This window comes from Chrysochloris asiatica, unplaced genomic scaffold, assembly GCF_000296735.1.
Source record: "Chrysochloris asiatica unplaced genomic scaffold, ChrAsi1.0 scaffold00219, whole genome shotgun sequence".
NCBI lineage: Eukaryota > Metazoa > Chordata > Mammalia > Afrosoricida > Chrysochloridae > Chrysochloris > Chrysochloris asiatica.
The window spans coordinates 1,920,303-1,940,657 of NW_006408737.1; the positions used below are offsets into that span (position 1 = coordinate 1,920,303).

The 20,355-nt window shown below is 40.2% G+C and overlaps 1 protein-coding gene across 1 annotated transcript in view; it reads right to left on the bottom strand.

Moving 5' to 3' along the window:
- DENND5A (DENN/MADD domain containing 5A) overlaps window positions 1-20,355 on the bottom strand; it is a 111,969-nt gene that overhangs the window by 12,424 nt on the left and 79,190 nt on the right. The window contains exons 9-15 of the mRNA XM_006872993.1: window positions 18,633-18,783; window positions 17,473-17,566; window positions 15,592-15,723; window positions 7,751-7,903; window positions 6,409-6,493; window positions 3,991-4,075; window positions 3,450-3,578 (exon numbers count right to left, since the gene is read on the bottom strand). Coding sequence (XP_006873055.1) covers window positions 3,450-3,578; window positions 3,991-4,075; window positions 6,409-6,493; window positions 7,751-7,903; window positions 15,592-15,723; window positions 17,473-17,566; window positions 18,633-18,783 — 829 coding nt within the window. The remainder of the gene's footprint in view (window positions 1-3,449; window positions 3,579-3,990; window positions 4,076-6,408; window positions 6,494-7,750; window positions 7,904-15,591; window positions 15,724-17,472; window positions 17,567-18,632; window positions 18,784-20,355) is intronic.

The window sequence follows — 20,355 nt, forward strand, 5'->3', positions numbered from 1 at the left end:
GTGAAGTGTCTGTTCATATCCTGTGCCCACTTTTTAATTGGGTTATTTGTCTTTTTCTTGTAGAGGTGTTGCAGTTTCCTGTATATTCTGGAAAGATCAACAGTTTTAAGCAACCAGATACTCCATGGCAGAAAGATGTGGTAGTCTGCTGCTATAGGCTTTCCACGGTCACTATGAGCTGGCACTGACTGAACAGCACTGGCTAGAGCACAGTAGCACAGAAGTCTGATGCCAGGTGAGAAGTACTACAGACTCAGAATTTATCACCTCCACTCCAACAGGGCTACCGTTTAAAGAAATCAAGGCTGGCTTCCTCTCCACAGTCTGCATTTGCCCAAGTCCTTAAGCTCATACACCCTAGAACTAGTCACTGTCCTGGGCTTCATAAAGTCCTGCACTTGGCCCCCCTTGTCTGCCTCTCTACTCTGCCTTATTGCTGACTTGCAGCCTCTCCTGACAGATGATACTCAAACTGGCCCACAAGAATGCTCTGGTCCTCTCCTGGTACCCACAGCTATAGCTACAGATGCTTTTAGGACACACAACTATCTCCTAGGATCTGGTTTGCAAGTGTTTCCCTTCCAAACTCCAGGTTCACATGTTCACTTATTCTCTTAATTGTCCTCCCAATCTTCAAATTTCATTCCTAAGTACTTTCGCCCTGGGAGAAATTCTCAACATGGACCATCTTTAGGAATAAAGGGCACACAAGATTGCTAGACCAGACACAGGTTGTTGATTTACACCCAGGGGTATGTGAGCAGGATAAATTCAGGGAGGGGAGAAAGGAATATGTTCTAGGACTAGGAACTTTAAGGAAGACAGTCATTAAGGCCATGGGCACCATCTGAGCTAGACTGTGAACCATATACTAACTGGGGGAGGGCCTCTCAAAACAGGGGAATAAAACTCTTGGCAAGCTGACCATGCAGCATGTCTGCCCATGTCTACTGGGTTGGGTACCCAATTTTGCAAAATCGAGTAAGAAAATCTCACTCTTGCTAAAATAAGTAAAGATTGGACTTCTTGAGCTTTTGTGGGTAAGCACTTGATATAACTCATCGATGACCTCATAACCAAGAGGAATGGAGGCAGTATAGGGGTATTGACAACATTTCTTACAGCCTTTTAGAGAATCAAATTTAAGCACTGTATGAATGAGAGCCTTGGAAGGAGGAGGTCTAAGAGGGTTACCTGAAAGCCCCTTAAGAGCTCTAGAGGGACAGCTGCAATATCCAGAAACAAAGGGCAGGGAATTGGTTGCTCGGGGGTAATCCCTGAGGCTCAGGAGAGAATAAAAGAGATGAGATAATTCAGAAGGTATCCTTTAATTCTCCATCCTTTTCTCTCCACAGCAGGAAAGAGACTGAGAAAAGGCACCAATATGCCCAAGCACTATGCAAGTCAGCTGAGCGCAGGAAGGAGAGCAGAAGCCCCAACTCTGAGGTACCCAGTGAAGATGTGTCCTTCTCATTATCTCTTTAAGAAAGCTGTTTATGTAAATGCCTATCAATGAAAGAATGGATAAACTAACTTTGGTACACACACAATGGGATACTATACAACACTGAAAGATAATGATGTATCTGCAAAACACCTCATAACATGAATGAACCTGGAGGACATTATGCTGAGTGAAATTAGTCAATCACAAAAGGGCAAAGATTATGTGAGACTACTATTGTAAAAAGGAGCTCTTGTAGTGCAGTGGTTACTAGTTGGGCTGCTAATCTCAAGGTCAGCAGCTTGAAACTACCAGTGGTTCCACGGGAGAAAGATGAAGCTTTCTGTTCCCATAAAGATTTATAGCCACGGAAATCTTATACAGGGTTGCTATCAGTGGAAATCAACTCCACAGCACATCACCACCACCACTGCTATAAAAAGTCAAGAAAAGGTTTTCACACTAAAAGGGGTGGGAGAGGAGAAAGGGGTAATTCACTGGCTACAGGATAAATACACGTTAACTCTGGTAATGGGGATGGCAATATAGAACAAGAGGGAGGTTGGCAGAAGAATGATAAAGACAGGTGAAGACACAAGGAGGTATGCAAGGGCTAAAGGGGATAGAAGTAAATAGTGTTGTATGTACAACTTCTGGTATGGCACTGTAGGATCAACACTGGACTACAAATCATTAGGTTGGCAGTTCAAACCCTCCAGCTGATTCTTGGAAACACTATACAGGGTCGCTATGAGTCAAAATTGCCTCCATGGCAATGGACAGTAACAATACAACATTGGAATAACCGTCTTCTGCAGGTAGATAAAAAGACACAGGCTGAATGGGTAAGGGAAGAAGAGTGGAAAGGCAAATACCCATGTATGAACACCTTCTTTAAAACTCACAAATATTTGAGTTTTAAAGAAGGTGTTCGTACATGGGTATTTGCCTTTCCTGCAAACACAAATATGAATGTGGTAGAGCATACAGTGGGTAAAATGATGAAAACTTCTTAGATATTATCAAACATCTTAAGGCAATGAGTTGCCTGGGGGTTCAGGACCATAGTCTCAGGGGACACCATGATCAACTGACATAATATAGTCCACAAAAACAATGTCCTATGTCTTACTTTGGTGAGCAGCATCTGGGATCTTAAAAGTTCATCTAAGGTGCAGCTATGGGTCTCTTCACGTGCAAAAGTAAGAAGAGTGATGAGAATTGAAGATGGTTGGACTTGATTAGTCCAATGGATTCATGGAACATGTGAGTATCAGTCTCCCTAACTCTGAGACCAGAAGAACTAGATGGTGCCCAGCTACCACTGCCAACTGTTCTGAAGGGGATCACATTAGAACACCCTGGATAGAATGACAGAAAATGCAGAACAAAACTCAAAATTATTCAAAAATTTAAAAATACCAGGCTTACTGGTCAGAAAGAGACTGGAGAAATCCGAGACTGTGGCCCTCGACCACCCTTCAGGTCTGGAATGGAACTCAACCTCATGGCCCAACTTTTAGCCAAGCAGTAGATAGGCATATAGGGGGGACAACAACACTAATAAGGTATGTTGAACTATGAATGATAGAACAGTCAATCAAGGGCAACACTTACCTAAGGACAAAGTTGAGAAGGGTTGAGAAGGTGGGTAGAATGTAAACAGGAAGCACAGGGAGGAAGTGGGATAACTGTTATTCAGTGGAGAGCATTGCAATCACTGAGATGAAACAAAGTATATGATTTACTAAATGTAAAACCGATGATCTTGTCTATAAACCTTCACTCAATTTACAATAAAACTTTTTTTAAAAAGAAAGAAAGGTATTTATGGGCAAACAGACTGAGACAATAAGGAGAACATATACAGCAGAATTTTATTCTATGGATAAGGAGGGAGAAATGGAAATACTTCATACTCAATACTCCCCTTTTCTACACAGGAATTGCCAACCCCTCCCTACTATTTTGGAGCCTGGCTTTATACACGGGAGAATAGCCTTACTTGGTAAGCTCATGGTCTGAGAGAAGCTGCTTCAGGTGTCTGGAAAGTAACTTTTTTTCCATGGATAGTCGCACCCATGCTCTGGCCTTTCCCACATCAGTCTTGATTTCCCCGATGTTCTGGATGTGCCTAAAGGGAGAACAGGAAAAGGGGAATGAAGGGTGGGGTGGGAGATGAACTCAGTGACTATGCCTCACCTTAACACCACAGCAGGCCTGGTAACATAGCCCTATCCCATCCTGAGAGCCCACCTCTCTCTTATTCTCCAAGTTCTCGGCATCCTGGTAGCTTTGCCACAATTAGGGAGTAAAAGACAGCACAGCCCTCAAAAGCCAGGCTAGCCCCAGAACCCCAAGGCCTTGAGACTCTCTCCTATGCTCCTTCACCGTGGTATAATTCTTCAAAGAAAGTAACTGCTTGTACAGCTCTACAAATACATCATGAAGCCAGCCAGGTCACTGAAACTGTTATTTAAAGTGGACACCTAAGCAGAAACTGAAAACAGGTTTTAGAGGCTTATTACACGTAAGCCCAGACTGACCTCATATCTTGAATGAGTGAGATTCTCAGGGGGGACATGACTGAGCTGGCATCAGACTTCCTCCGTTCTGAATCAAGAAGCATCCCTAGAACAAAAAAGTTCATCAGGTCCAAAGAAGCCTGAATATTCAATAAGCTGATTCTTCTTCTTAATCACAAATCATAAACTAATACAAAAAACTGTCAATTATTTAGCTGACACTTTGATCAATGATCTCATGAATATTAAGTAATAATGAAATACCAGTTTTTATAGTTGTACACATATCTCCTCATTTAATTCCCTAACAACCTATAAGACAGTCAAGGAAGGTATCACAATTTCCTGTCCTAACAGAGGAGGAAATTAGAATCCAGATAGCTTGGCTATTTTGCCCAGGTCACCAAATAGTGAAGTCAGAACTGGAAAACAGATCTCCTGACTCCTAATCCAGTGTGTTCACATCACAATTCACAGAAGCAATGTTTCTACTTGGAATTATTACTATGTCCTGTGCTGGCCTCAAAACGACTCCAAAAGAGCCATGGAAATGGGTAAAGAACATTTACATTATTCTAGGACCTCAAGGCAAGGAGAAGATATAATAGCTCTATACCCTCACGTCTGGCCCAATATTTACAACATAAGTATTTTCATCATTTAGCTGTTGGGAATTGTGAGCTAAGTTTATATCCTAGCAATAACTCCTCTAGCCTTCCTGAGAAGACTCTTCTCTCCAACATCTAGGAAGTAGGCAAAAAAATTTTCATAAGGCTACTTCCTTAAGGAGTTCTTGTTACTGTTTTTCAGTCAACTCTTCTCTCCACATTCAGTGCTAGTTTAGTTCAACTAATATAATGGAAACATAACACTGAGTTCATGCCCATATTTCTGCCATTTAAGTTCGTATTTATCTGGCAAAGAAGGGTGAAATGTGAAGGACAAATGCTACCAAGAAGTAAACAAAGGAGGGCAGTATTCTAGTGGGACACTTTAGGGTGGTATAAAGAATACCAGAGCAGGAGACAATAGGTCTCATTATGTGATCTTAAATAAGTTCAAGTCCTCTCTGGACAGGTTTCCTTCTCTTGTAATATAAGGGGGCTAGACTGTTTAATCTCTGTAGTCCCTGTCAATGTTGACATTTTTATTAACTATAAACATTAGGCAACTCTATTACACAAGGCCTCTTTGGATTGTTGAAAAGGAAAGGTATCAGTTTGAAGACTAAGGTGCACCTGACCCAAGCCATGGTATTTTCAATAGCTTCATATGCACGTGAAAGTTGGGCAATGAATATGAGGACCATAGAAGAATTGAAGCATTTTAGCTACGGTGGTGGTGTAAACAGTCATGGAGTTGGTTCAGACTCATAGTAAGCCCCCCATGTAGGGTTTCCAAGCAGAGGCTTTGTGAGTTTGAACCACAGACCTTGCAGTTCAAACCGCCCTTTTGGTTGAGTGCTTATCCTACAGCACCACAGGTAGGAGAAGAATGTTAAAAGTACCACGGACTTCTAGAAGAACATACAAATCTGTGTTGGAAGAAGTACTGCCAGAATGTTCCTTAGAAGCCAGGGTGTCCAGACTTTGTTTCTCATACTTTGGACATGTTATCAGGAGGAACCAGTCCTTGGAGAAGGATATCGTGCTACGTAAAGTGAAGGTCAGTAAAAAAGAGGAAGACCAGCAATGAGATGGATTAGCACAGTGGCAGCAACCAACGGGCTCAAGTTTAACAACTGTGAGGATGGTACAGGACCAAGCAGTGTTTTGTTCTGTTGTGCATAAGGTCTCTATTAGTCAGAACCAACTCAACCTAATGACAACAACAACAACATAAACAGAAAAGAGATGTAACAGATCCTCACACCAGGCCTTGAGTTTAAGGAGTTCTGGTGTGGCGCTGTGGGTTGATGCGCCAGACTGCAAAGCAGTTTGAACTGCAAGGTCAGCAGTTCAAGCTCACCAGTCTCTCCTCAGAAACCCTATACAGGGTCGCTATGGGTTGGAACCTACTGGATGGCACTGAACAACAACAACAAGATAAAGCAAGGACACAAAGGCTCTCTTGACTGATCAGACAGATAATCTCAATATCCTTGTCAAAGAAATAAAGCAAAAACATTGAAAACGGTTTGTTCCAAACATGGGACACCAGTACTACAGTTAAACCAAATTCATTTTAAGAATTAGCCTCTTGCTGATATAAACCTTATATCATTTTGCTCAAAAGAGTATAGAAACACATAATGAAAACAAACCCAGTAACTCTGACATGTTCTATGTTTCAGTGAACCTAGTGGCTTACTATTTACAACAGAAAACATCCCAGAGCAAAGGCTTCATTGACCTGGAACCATCTGCTGCAGATGATCATGGTGGGGGATGGGAAAGTAGATGAAGGGAGTTCTTTCCATTGGTGCAGGGACCATCTTACCTGAGGTACTGAGGCTTCCTGATGTGAGTTTTCTCTGTCGGTTTTCCTGGTAATGTAACAGGTGGGACCACAAGGCTGATTTTCCCTGGAACCAAGGCAAGGGAAGAATAACCATAGTTTAGATTCAGAGGCCAAAGCATCCAGTGAATTAAGTTAGGAATCATTTGAATATATAGATATGGGCTTTTTGAAGAAGTGACTGTATTACTGCTTGTCTCAATGTATACCCAGGTACAATATATACAAATATATTCTCTTTTAAAATTTAGGAAGAAAGTAAAGATGAAAGCTAAGGAATGGACAAAGGAAATGGGGACCCACTAGGAATAGGAAAGACAAAGTCAAAGAGAGCCTGGGAAGGGCCCAGAGGACAAAAAAGAAAAAAGCAAATAATCTGTCAACCCCTCAACACTGCTCTGTTGTTCAAGGTCAGCTTGGGCTTTTACACAAAGGGCTGTTATCCAGTCTAAGACAGTCTTTGATAGCTATTAAATTTCCTAAAATACTTAAAGGCATCTATGCCCTTAGTAGAGGCTAGGGACAAGATTTTTGTCCACTAGGATGAGAATTTGCTATTAAAGGTATAGTAGAAGAAGCCTGCAGGAAGGTAAGTTGGTACTTAATCACAAGCCTGAAATATATTATTGGTTCCAATTCACAGTGACCCTGTATAGGGTTTCCAAGAATAACTGGTGGGTTTGAACTTCTGACCCTGAAGTCCAATACTTATCCTACAGTGCCACACCAGGGCCTGATATATATTATAGTCAATGAAATAAAATCTAGCATTTGGTAATGTTATCAGCAGTAGTTTAAACTACTGAGACATGTAATAATTTGTCATTTTGCCAGGCACAAATCTGAATAGTATTTAGCTATTTCAAGTTTCACTCCACTAGTACTGTACAGCATTCTCCAAGCCAACCCAGCTGGTCAAATCAAGTATGGAAAGTCTAGAAAATGAAAATGAGAACACTGGTGGTTCAGTGGTAGGATTTTCCCTGTCTATGAAGTAGACCCAGGATAAATTCTCGGCTGATGCACCTAGTACACAGTTATCACTCATCTACGAATAGAGGCTTGACTGCTACTGTGACACACACTAAACAGGTTTCCGCAGAGCGTGGAGACAAAAACGAATTAGAAAGGCCTAGTGATCTACTTCCAAAAATTAGCCAATGGAAATGCTATGGATGACAATGATCATATCTGATATTGATCACGGGGATGGAGCAGGAAAAGCATTCAATTCTGCTGTGCACAGGGCCACCGTAAGTCAGGGGCAAAATCAACAGCAACTAACACCAACAGTAAGAACAGCGAGAGGCTAGACAATCCTCACCTGTTTCACTTGTAACCCATGACTCCAGATCCTTTCCAGGAGGTCACACAGGCTGGCAATCAAGGTGTTTTCTTCTACTCCTGTGATGTTCACCTCTCCATGTCCTAGCTCCACAGCTTCTCGGCCCATCTTCTCCACAAGCATCCTCTTGGTCTACAAAGAATCAGTTAGCAGGATTAGAAAACCACATCACTCACACCCGGAAAGAGTTGTGGCAGCCTGCACAGCACATCTGCCAGGCCAGGAGCAGCAAGATGAGTAAGGCCCAGGAAGCACAGTATATTTATTCTCCGCCATAAAGGTCATGTTCATGGCAGAGCGCATTCTTTAAAAACTTGGTTACATAGTAGATAAGAACACAGCAATCACTATATAACATTGACTTGACAACACTTAAAAACAACAAATGTATGACATAGATCCCATGTTTTGCATTTATGAGATGAGAGAGTTGAAAAAACACTTCTGATCATATTCACCTTTGACTCCTATTGCTTGACTAACTCTTCAAGCATTTAATCCTAGAAATAAATTTAATGTACCCACCAAGGGGATAAACAAATTGAGAAGGAACAATTTACATTTATATTAAAATTTTCAAATGTTTACTGTAAAACCAAAACCAAAATTTAAAAACAAGACAAAATACCACCCCACATGCTATATAATATAATCACAGCTTTTATTAAATAATTACTATGTGAAGAAAACCAAAGACTCAAGGGAACAATTAGTCCAAAGGAACCACATGAACACAACCTAAACAATCCCAAGATTCGAAGAACTCGGTGGTGTCTGGCTATCCCCACAAACTGCTCTGACTGGGATCACACAGAGGGTCTTGCACAGAGTAGGGGGAAACGGTAAAACAAACACTCAAATTCACACAAAAAAGTCAGACTTACTAGTCTGGCAGAGACTGGAGAAACCCCCAAGACTATGGCCTTAAGACAATCTTCTGACCTGGAACTAAAAACATTTTCAGAGTCTACCTTTCAACCAAACAATGGGCCCAAAACTAAACAATAAAACCCGAGAGGACCCTGTTCCTTAGAACTACCAGTTATATGAATCAAAGGATAATATTTGTCTAAAACCAAAGACAAGAAGGCAGGGAAGGGTAGAAAATCTGGATTTAAGGAAATGGGGAACCCAAGGCAGAAATGGGGAGAGTGCTGACGTACTGTGGGGAATGCAACCGATGTGAAGGAATAGTTGTCCAAAACCAAAAATAAGAAGGCAGGGGAGGGTAGAAAATCTGGACTTAAAGGAAATGGGGAACCCAAGGCAGAAATGGGAAGAGTGCTGACACATTGCAGGGAATGCAATCGATGTGAAGGAATATTTTATATACAAACAATTGAATGGGAAACTTATTAACAGGCTGTAATTTGCTCTGTGGAGTCCTGGTGTGGCGCTGTAGGATAAGCACTTGACTGCAAAGTTGGTTTGAACTGCAAGGCGGGCATTTCAAACACCCGTCACTCCTTGGAAACCTATGGAGGGTCACTATGAGCTGGAACCGACTCCATGGTACTTAACAAAAACAATTTGTTCTGTAAACTTTCACCTAAAGCACAATAAAAAATTTTTTTCTTAGTTCTATGAGCCAGGCACTGTACTAAACATACATGATCTCATTTGCACCTCCTAACAACCTCTGAGATAACTAAAATTATCATCCCCATTTTACGGATAAGGAAAATGATGCCAGAGAGCTTAAATAACTTGCCCCAATCATACAGCAAAGCAGTAAATCTGGCTTTTGAACCCAGATCTACCTAAATCTTAAGTATACATTCTTAAGATTTAATTACGTTATAAATTTATATAAGACATAAAAACCTAAGAAGTGCGGGGGTGGGGGTGGGGTGGATGTCACCCCTAGTCCTACCTTTCAGAAGCAATAACTCTTAAATTAAAAGTGATTGTTTTTCACTTTTTTTATTTGGAAATGTAATCTATATTGCTATTATCATGTGCCGTTGGTTGGTTCTGACTTACAACAACGCTGAATAGGGTTTCTGAGACATTTTTAAAATCTTATCAGGAGCAGAAAACCTCATCTTTCTCCCACATATTTATATCACATATACATACACACTCACACACACCTATTGTCAGAAAGTCAATCCAACTTATAACAACCTTATAGGACAGAGTAAAACTACCCACATAAAGTTTCCAATTCTGCAATCTTTACAGAATCAGACTGCCACAGCCTTCTTACATGAAACCACCAACCTTTGGGCCGAGATCTTAACCACCATTTTAACTATCACTCAGACTGGAGAGTCCTGGTGTGGCATTGTAGAATAAGCACTGGACCACAAGGTAGGTTTGAACTGCAAGGTCGGTGGTTCAAACTCACCTATCACTCCTCAGAAACTCTATAAAGGGTCACTATGAGTCGGAACCAATTCGATGGCATTTAACAACAACAACATATCTTTGAAGGAATCCTGGTATGGTGTTGTAGGATAATCACTGGACTGCTAACGGAAAGGTCAGTAGTTCAAACCTGGCTGCTGCTTCTCAGAAACCCTGTAACGTGGATGTTATAAGTCAAAACCAATTCAACAGCATTTAACAACAACAACAGCAGCAACATACCTTTGAAGAGCCCCTGTGTGGCCTTCAACAATGACTTTCCCACCCTAGAAACGATCACTATCCCAACTTAAACAATAAAACTATAGAAGAGCAATGATATGGGTATCACCTACATTTGTATCCCTAAACAATTGATTTCTGGTGTAGCACTATAAGATTATCACTGGACTGCGAACCACAAGATTGGCAGTTCAAACCGATCAGCTGCTACTCAGAAACCCTATACAGGGTAAGTATGAGTCAATGGCACTTAACAACAACAAACAAATATAGTTTAGTTTTACCAGTATGCTTTCTTTCATGTTTTGCACTTTTACTCAACTTTGTGAAATTCATCCATGTTGATGAGAATAGCTGTTGTCCACTTCTATTGTTTGAATAAACAATTTTCTCTAGGGAACACACCTATAAGAATTACTAGATAATGCTATGCTGTTTTCCAAAGTGGTCATACCAATTTATAATTCCAAAAATATAAGACTTGTACTTCCAACAAGATGACAGACTAGGCAGACACACTACATAGACCCTCTATAATAAAGAAATGAGAGACCAAATATAACAGACACAGATGAAACCTCTGGAACCCTAAAGGTCAGAGGAAAGATCAGAGAAGTGGATTGAGTGTTTATTAGAAGAATCTGAGTGGGGATGGCAAGAGAGGGAGACTGGTGAACTGCTGGCTAGACACAGTGCAACCATCTTGTGAGCACCTTTGGCAACAGAAGGAGACCTGGCAGAGCAGAGTCACAGGTAATGGGAAAGGTGCGATTCCTTCTTTTTCCCCATGCTCTCCTGGAGACCAGAGGTGTGACCAGCTCCCACCCTCATCAACCTCCAACACTGACCCTGCTCTTCAGGAGTTTGGAGTCATGTGGTTGGGAGACATAATCAATGTGAGATGGGGGCCGGCTGTGCTGCTTTGGTGCGCTTCCTGATATACAGAAATTAAAAGAATTGGTAATGACCAATCAACTTTACCAAAAACGCTAAGGGTGTTCTTTGGACTGAGAACCAGCAACAGGAGACAACAACCTGAGATTACCATACATGCCAACACCACCCAGAGCTCAATCCAGATATAAAAGTATTTAAAGTAAAACAAGCCTGATGGTTGGTGGTTATGTGCCATGGAATCAGTTCTGACTCATAGCGACCCTGTACAAGGTTTCCAAGGCTGTAAATCTTTACGGGAGCAGAAAGCCTCATCCTTCTCCCATGGAACAGCTGGTAGTTTCAAACTGCTAACCTTATGGTTTGCAGCCCGATTCGTAACCACTACGCTACCAGAGCTCCTTATAACACTGAAAATGTTATTGTTGTTGTTGTTAGGTGCCATTGAGTCAGTACCGACTCATAGCAACCTTATGCACAGCAGAATGAAACACTGCCCGATCCTGGGCCAGCCTCACTATTGTTGCCACGCTTGAGCCCATTGATGCTGCCACTTTGCCAATCCATCTCGCTGGGGGTCTTCCTCTTTTTCTCTGACCCTCCACCCTACCAAACATGATATCCTTCTCCAGCAACTGGTCCCTCCTGACAATATGTCAAAAGTATGAGAGACGATGTTTGACAATCCTGGACTCCAAGGAGCACTCTGGCTGCCCTTCTTCCAACACAGATCTGTTGGTTCTTCTGGCAGCCCATGGCACTTTCAATTTTCTCCTCCAATACCATAACTCAAAAGCATCAATTCTTCTCTGGTCTTCCTTATTCATTATCCAGCAGTCACATGCATATGAGGTTACTGAAAATACCATGGCTTGGGTCCAGTGCACCTTAAGTCTTAAAGCTGACATCTTTGCTCTTCAATACTTTAAAAAGGTCTTGTGCAGCAGATTTGCCTAATACAGTATGTCCTTTGATTGCTTGACTGCTGCTTCCATGAGTGTTAATAGTTAATCCAAGAAGAATGAAGTCCTTTGGCAACTTCAATCTTTTCTCCGTTGATAAGAATGTTGTTTACTGGTCCAGTGGTGAGGAATTTTGTTTTCTTTACATTGAGATGCAATCCATACCGAAGGCTGTGCTCTTTGATCTTCATCAGTAAATGTTTTAAGCCTTCTTCACTTTAGACAAGCAAGGTTGTATCATCTGCATATCGCAGGTTGCTGATGAGTCTTCCTCCAATCCTGATGCCACGTTTTTCTTCACAGAATCCAGCTTCTCAGATGATTTGCTCAGCATATAGGCTGAATAAGTATGGTGAAAGAATATAACACTGTCGCCCACCTTTTTTAATTTTAAACCATTCAATATTCCCATGTTCTGTTCGAACAACTGCCTCTTGGTCCAGGTACAGATTCCTCATGAGCACAATTAAGTGTTCCGGAAACTCATACTTCGTAATGTTGTCCATAGCTTGTCATGATCCACATAATTGACAGCCTTTGAATACTCAATAAAGCACAGGCAAACATCTTTCTGATAGTCTCTGCTTTCAGCCAAGATCCATCAAACATCAGCAATGATATCCCTTGTTCCACGGCCTCTTCTGAATCCGGCTTGAACCTCTGGAAGTTCTCTGTCAATGTATCATTGTAGCCATTTCTGTATTACCTTTACTAAAACTTTACTCGCATGGGATATCAAAGATATTTTCCAATAATTTCTGCATTCCGTTGGGTCACCTCTCTTTGGAAGGGCACAAATACGGATCTCTTTCAATCAGTCGGTCAGATAGTTGCCTTCCAAATTCTTGGCAGAGATGAGTGAGCACCTCCTGTGCCGCTTCACTTTCTTGAAAGATTTCAATTTTTATTCCATCAATTCCAGGTGCCTTGTTCTTTGCCAGTTACTTCAATGCACCATGGACTTCTTTCTTCAGCATCATTGGCTCTTGATCATATGCTACCTCTTGAAACGGTTAAACATCAATCATTTCCTTTTGGTACAGTGACTCTGTGTATTCCTTCTATCTTCTTTTATGCTTTCTGCATCATTCAATAATTTGTCCAGAGAATCCTTCAATAAAGAAAGTCGAGGCTTGAATTTTTTTCAGTTCCCCCAGCTTGAGAAATGCTAAGCGTGTTCTTCCTTTTTGGTTTTCTGACTCCAGATCTTTGCACGATTTGTTGTAATATTTGGCTTTATCTTCTCGAGCTGATCTTTGACATTTTCTGTTCAGCTCTTGTACCTCCTCATTTTTTCCATTTGCTTTAGCATCTCTACGCTTGAGAGCAAGTTTCAATGTCTCTTCTGACATCCATTTTGACCTTTTCCTTCTTTCTTGTCTTCTTAATGACTTTTTGCTTCTACCTGTATGATGTTCTTGATGTCATCCCACAACTGTTCTGGTTTTTGGTCTTTACACTGAAAATAGGGAACCAGAAATATCAATGCATAATGAAGTCTTCTACAAAACAAAAAGATGGACTTGTGTAGATACAGAATTTTCAAATGGTAAGGAATTCAAGTAAATATCAAGATAAAACAGATTGTTTTAAATAGGAAAAAACTAACAAATTACATGATAACCTTGGAGAAAATTAATACACCTGTACATCAAAATAAAAAGAAGGAAAATGAGAAAGATTCAGTATACATAAAATTATCACAACAGAAATGAAAATGAAAAGAAAATCCACATGCAAAATGAACTCAGTGCAGAAAATTATGTGGAACAAGGAAACCAGCAGCACCACAGAAAAACAAACAGCAAAACGATAGCAATCAATCTATACCTTATCGATCATTACATTGAATGTAAATGTATTAAATGCACCAGTTAAGAGACCAAGAGAGTAGAATGGATAAGAAAACAGGATCCTTCAATGTGCAGTCTACAAGAGATACATCATAAAGATGAAGGTAGAAGAATAAACTTTAGTACATACATGCAGTGGAATATTACGCATTGCTGAAGAAGAAAGATAACTCTGCAAAACACCTCACAACACGGATTAAGCCGAAGGACATAATACTGGGTAAAATTAATCACAAAAGAATAAAAATTGTATGAAACTAATGTTACAAACAGTTAAGGTTTTCTGGGAAATTATTCATGGGCTAGAGGGTAGACACATGTTAAAATGGGTGGCGGAGCGGACAATATACAACAAGAGGGAAGTTAGCAGAGGAAAGATGAAGATAGTATGAAACACAGGAAGAAATGTAATAGTAAGTGAACAGAGGTTAATACAGTTAACAGTTGGTACCTGGAAGGGAATGCAGTCATTGTAATGAAAGAAAGTATACGATTTGTTGAATGTAAAACTGATGATCTGCTCTGTAAACCATCACTCAATTCACAAGTAAAAAAAAAAAAAAGTATGATTTCTTGTTGTTCTCTTTAACACCTGAATGTGTTAGGCTTTATTAATAGAGTATATTTTTTCAATTCTAAAATGCATATTTTCCTACATGTTAATATCTCGGAAATTGGGATGCATCTTACAGTCATCACTGCCAGGCAGTGGAGAATGAGTGTCAGCAAGCTTGGGGAAAAAAAACAATGTTCTTGAGGGGACTATGTGGAAAATCACAGACATCAATGACTCAACGACCTGACACAAACTTTTTTTAAACATCCAAATTCAGAACATCAGTATTGATACATCAATTTACCTCTTAATACTAATAGTTTCTTTCACAATAGGAAGAATATTTTAGCAGGAAAAAAATTTTCCCATTGAAAAATAAGTAAGATGTAGTTGAAATCAAGTTAGTTGAGTGATCCTTCCTATAAAGTTATATATCTTTTATTTAGTTGAAGGACTATATTTTTACTAGAAAAAATTTTAATTCATATTAAGACATTAAAAATGAATGAGTTTTTGTGAAATGGAGAAAAACAGCCTAAACTTAAACTGAAAAACACAATTTGGTCTGGTACCTATCCTACTATGTAAATTCCTGTTTTAGACACAAGGAATCAATGTTGTAAACTTTAAAAGGCAAAACACTTTCACATGTGTACTGAAGATGGTTCAACTACAATGACTTCAAGTAAGTAATATAAAAATATCTCAAACTAAAAGCTGCATCTTTGAGTTTTCTTAAAGGATATATATTGTCTATATCAAGCAATTTGTACTAGTCAATTAGTGGTGTATTTTATTCAAAACAGATACACCCAATTCCAAGTAAACAAATCTTAAATTTAGTACTATTCCATTATAATAACAGTACTTTGAAAACAAAGAAAGTGTAGTCAGAGCCAGGCCCTGGTTTTACCAGGGCTGCCAAGGGAAAACAGCACACATTCAGAGATGTCTATAGCTCACCTTGTTGCGACATTCCTTCAACAGGCCCTCCACAAACTTCCAGTTGGTTTGGGCGATCACTGAAGGGGAAAGGTTGGACAGTTTGGGCTGGCGGATGGTGCTGCCCATATTTCTGGCTTCCTGGATGTACTTCTAGAGCAAAGGGAAAAATCAAAGAATCTGTCCATGCATACAAACCACAGGCAAACAGTACTACTAAGTACCTGTAGAGGGCACTGTTACCCCATATTTTCTTAGTCTCTTTCCAGGGCTCAGCCAAGCTCTGGTAGCGTAGTGGTTACGAATCGGGCTGCGAACCTTAAGATCAGCGGTTCGAAACTACCAGCCGCTCCGTGGGAGAAAGATGACAGTTGGGAAGCAAATAGTTTAATACACAACTCCTGTATCAAAGGGGAAACTGAGGTAATATAATGACTTGTTTTCTCTAATGTCAAGCACCCCATTAAATACCATAATTACTTTGCCATAATGACACAAGAGGCAGAAAACATACGGCTTACAGCATGTGTAGTTCAGTGTGCAAATCCATTAAAATCTGAAATCATTTTTTTCCCACCAAGCTGGGAGGAATTTAAAACCCTCAGCCCATATCAAAAATATCTACCATTTCCACCATAGATGGCAATCTTGCTAAATCAAGACCTGGAAAATAAAAGTCACCTTAAAACAACAATGGCATTTTCTGGTTTTATAAAATATGCTGGCTATTCAATATCCCAGGTTCACAACTAACATTGTTACTCAAGATTTCTCCCTTCCCCCATATCTATCCCAATAGCACAATTCTATCTGTTCTACCTCTGGTCTCTCAATCTGCCCTTATTACCAACTCCCAGGGTTAGGCTTCAATTACTATCACCTGGACTATTGATTCCTGCCTCCTAACTAGCTAGTTATCTCCAGTATCTCTTTTTCCTGGTACATTCTGACAAAAGGCTCCTTTACAGAGAAACCACCTAGCTTTTGGCCATCTTGGCCTCTAAGGAGCACTCTGGCTGCACTTCTTCCAAAACGGATCTATTGGTTCTTTTGGCAGCCCACGGCACTTTCAGTATTCTCCTCCAACACCATAACTCAAAAGCAAAACTGCATACTATAAACTAGTTAGTAGTTAAAAATTCATAAGCATAACCAAATCTTTTAATCTGTTACTTTAAAAACTGTTGTTTTTAGGTGCTGTCAACTTAGTTTCCAATCACAGAGACCCTATAATACACAACAGAACAAAACACTTTGTTCTGCCCAGTCCTGCATCATCCTCACAATTGTTACTACACTGGAGCTCGCTGTTGCTGCCACTATGCCAATCCAGCTCATTAAGGGTCTTCCTCTTTTACAAGGATGATGACTGCTCCCTCCTGAGCATGTTTCTGAAGTATGAAAGACTAAGTCTTGCCATCCTGGCTTCTAAGAAGCATTCGGCTGTACTTCTTCAACAGATTAGTTTGTTCTTCTGGCAGTCCATAGTGCTTTCAGCATTCTCCTGTTTCAGACTCATGTCTTTTGAGGTTATATATATATAGTCTCTGTCTCTCTCTCTCATGTGCACGTTCTCTCAGTGAGTATCATGCAAGAGCGAGTGAGGAAAGGATGGACAGTGGAAGACTCTCTTTTAAGTACTAACTTGTCATTCACAGAGTTGCAAAGAGGGCCTGGCTCAGGAGAGGGCCTAAATGCATAAGGGCTAGCTGTCCATCGTAAAATATCCTAAGTCCAGGACTTGTCTTACACCAAGCCCTGGTTTCAGGACCTACCCTTATTGATAAGACAGAAGTCATTGCTTTGACACTTGAATCAGATCAGAGACCAACGAAATGGGAAAGAGAAAGGCAGTGAAGCTTGATGATAGGGTCATTCCTTGTCATAATTCAGTTGTCTTACCTCTCTCTGGTCATTATCTAAACGCAGGTGTTCTGTGTGCTGCTTCTGGCGATCCTTTCGCCTCCACTGAGCAGGAGCATTCCTTTTTGTCCACCTGATAGAAGCAAATCAAGCAATTAAGAGCTTCCTACTAAGAAAGCATGAGTCCTGGTGTGGCGCTGTGGGCTAATGTGCTGGAATGCAAAGTCGGTTTGAATTACAAAGTCAGCAGTTCAAGTTCACCAGCCGCTCTTAGGAAACCCTATTCAGGGTCACTATGGACTCGATGGCCCTTAACAACAACAACAAACTAAGAAAGCAAGGCCAAATGACAGAAATTAGTTTCAATGTCTGGGAGTCAATGTTACACAAGGGCACTGAGAAGTCACTAGACATAATTCAGTGATCATGAGGAAAAGTAGCTTAAAGATCAAGACTTACTACCCAGGGAACATAGACATAACTCTCGTGAAACATCTACAGAATTTTCATGTGCAAATCCAAAAATACACTCTCTCAATCTGTCTGGGTTTTGACACTCATATCTAAAAACACTTAAAGTGGAGCAACCCTGTCAAGTTACCTATTTTCAGCTCATTCTCCAATTATTTCACCCATCACTGATTGAAGGGAAAAGTCTAGCAAGGTGCTGTAGGTTAAATACATCAGTTGTGAGATGACTTTAGCCCACATGCCTGGCTTTTTGCAGGTTCTGAGCATGTGAAAAGACTCCCTAGTGGTGCAGTGGTTAATTCATCTGACTGCTAAGCAAAAGACTGGTGCTGGTGGTTCCAACTCACCAATCACCCTGCAGGAGGAAGATGTGGCTGTCTGCTTCCATGAAGATTTACAGCTTTGGCAACACTCTGAGATAGCTCTACTCTGTTCTACAGGGTCACTATGAGTCAAAATCAACTAAGTGGCAATAGGTTTGGTTTTGGTTTGGACATGTGGAACTATCCCAATTTGCACAGCAGAGACAGGAACTGACAGATACTGTGTCATCAGCTTTCTTGTTTGAACAACTGAACTACTAGAATAGTTTGGTTCTTTCCATATTTACTTTATAAAATTATAAAATTTATAAGGGTCTTTCGAGGACACCAGCTTGGGCACAGGCACTGGATGACTTTACCACTGTGGCTAGGGAAATGGATCAAGAAATGCTGGGGTTGACTCACTTGTTGCTGACTGGCCCACTGGAAAGCACATCCGATTGCAGCTTAGGGAAGAAACCTGGCTCATACTTCCCTTGTCCGATCTTCATGTCAAGTAAATGGGGGTGAACTGCAGTATGGTCAATTTTTGCCAGACGCAGCTCAATTGCTTTCTCTGTATGAGAAAAGAAAAACAAGTCATATATTTCTTTTTAAAAACTGGTTGCTCTTCTGTTTCCAGTCAAGAAGGAATAAAAAAGGCTGATTTACCCTTCTTCTTAAAACAATGAAAAAAACACAAGCCGTATGAAGCAATAGTTTCAAAATACTGGATATCAAGCAAAAACGGAAAATGATTCCTGAGAGACAGAAAACAAATGAGATACACCCTACAAGTGCCCCAGTTAACTGCCTTGAGAGAGTTTTCATGCTACAGTGCAGGCAAGGGAAACCCAAGTAGAGTCCTACAGACTACCTGAGTTACGGAGACAAAGGTAAGAGATTAAAAAGACCAAAGAGGCTAGAATTAACAGGTTAGAATACTGGAGAGGAAAGTTACAGAGAGAACCCAGGAGATCTGCACAGGGTCCCCCATGAGTATTCAAGTACAGTAACTGATCATTACAGGCATAAGTCACAACTAACTTGACAGCTCCTAACAACAACAACAGGTAAAGAAAGCTACCTGAGGCTAGAGAAAGAACTATCTGAAAAGATTAAAAGAATAATGAACAGTGTTCATATAAGGCTGGGAATAGCACCTGTTTCCCAGAAATGGAAAACTTAATATTCATGGGGCATTACGTAGAGTACTCAGAATGGTTTTGCCTCAGTAGTGGAAAATAATTAGTCATACGCTAAAGGTCACTCTGAGACTGGTGTAACCCCCCGGGACTATGGTCCTTCATCACCTTTCACAGGGGAACTGAATTCATTCCTCTGACTCAATTTCCAGAGAAACACTAGAGAGGAACACACATCTTAGAATCATCAACCATTTGCGATCAAAAGGGCAGCATTTGCCCAAGGACAAAGTTCAGAAAGGTTAGGAAAGAAGGAAAAATGGATACAGGAAATACAAGGTAAAAGTGAGGTGAGTTGTTGGGTTGCAATTAATGATACAAAACAAAATGTGTATGAATTGTTGAATGGAAAACTGATCTATTCTTTAAACCTTAAGCTACTTCACAATAAAAAGTTAAAAAAAAAAAAAAGGTGACTCTGATCACACCAAACAAATCTCAAAAGGAAAACCCAAAAGAAAGAAAAAAAACTCAAAAAACTGTTTCCAAGTAACTTAACTTGGAATCCAAAACAAACATCAAATATTTATAGGAATACAAAAATATCCAGGACTTTATAATCATTGCAATGAAACAAAATCTGATTTATTGAATGTAAAACTGATAATCTGCCCTGTAAATTTTCACTCAATTCACAATAAAAATTTTAATAAATATATATTTCCAGGATTCAAAGAGGTAAAATTCTTAATATCTGGCATCTAATCAAAGATTACTAGGCATGTCAAGAGCTAGGATAATACGACCCATAATGCAAAAAATCAACTGAAACCAACCCAGAACTGACACAAATGTGTCAGCAAACAAGGATATTGGCAGTTATTATAACTGTATTCCCCATATATTTAAAAAATTAAAGAGACATGTAATACATTAAAAAGGAGCTCTGGTAGCATAGCAGTTACGAATCAGGTTGCGAACCTCAAGGTCAGCAGTTTGAAACT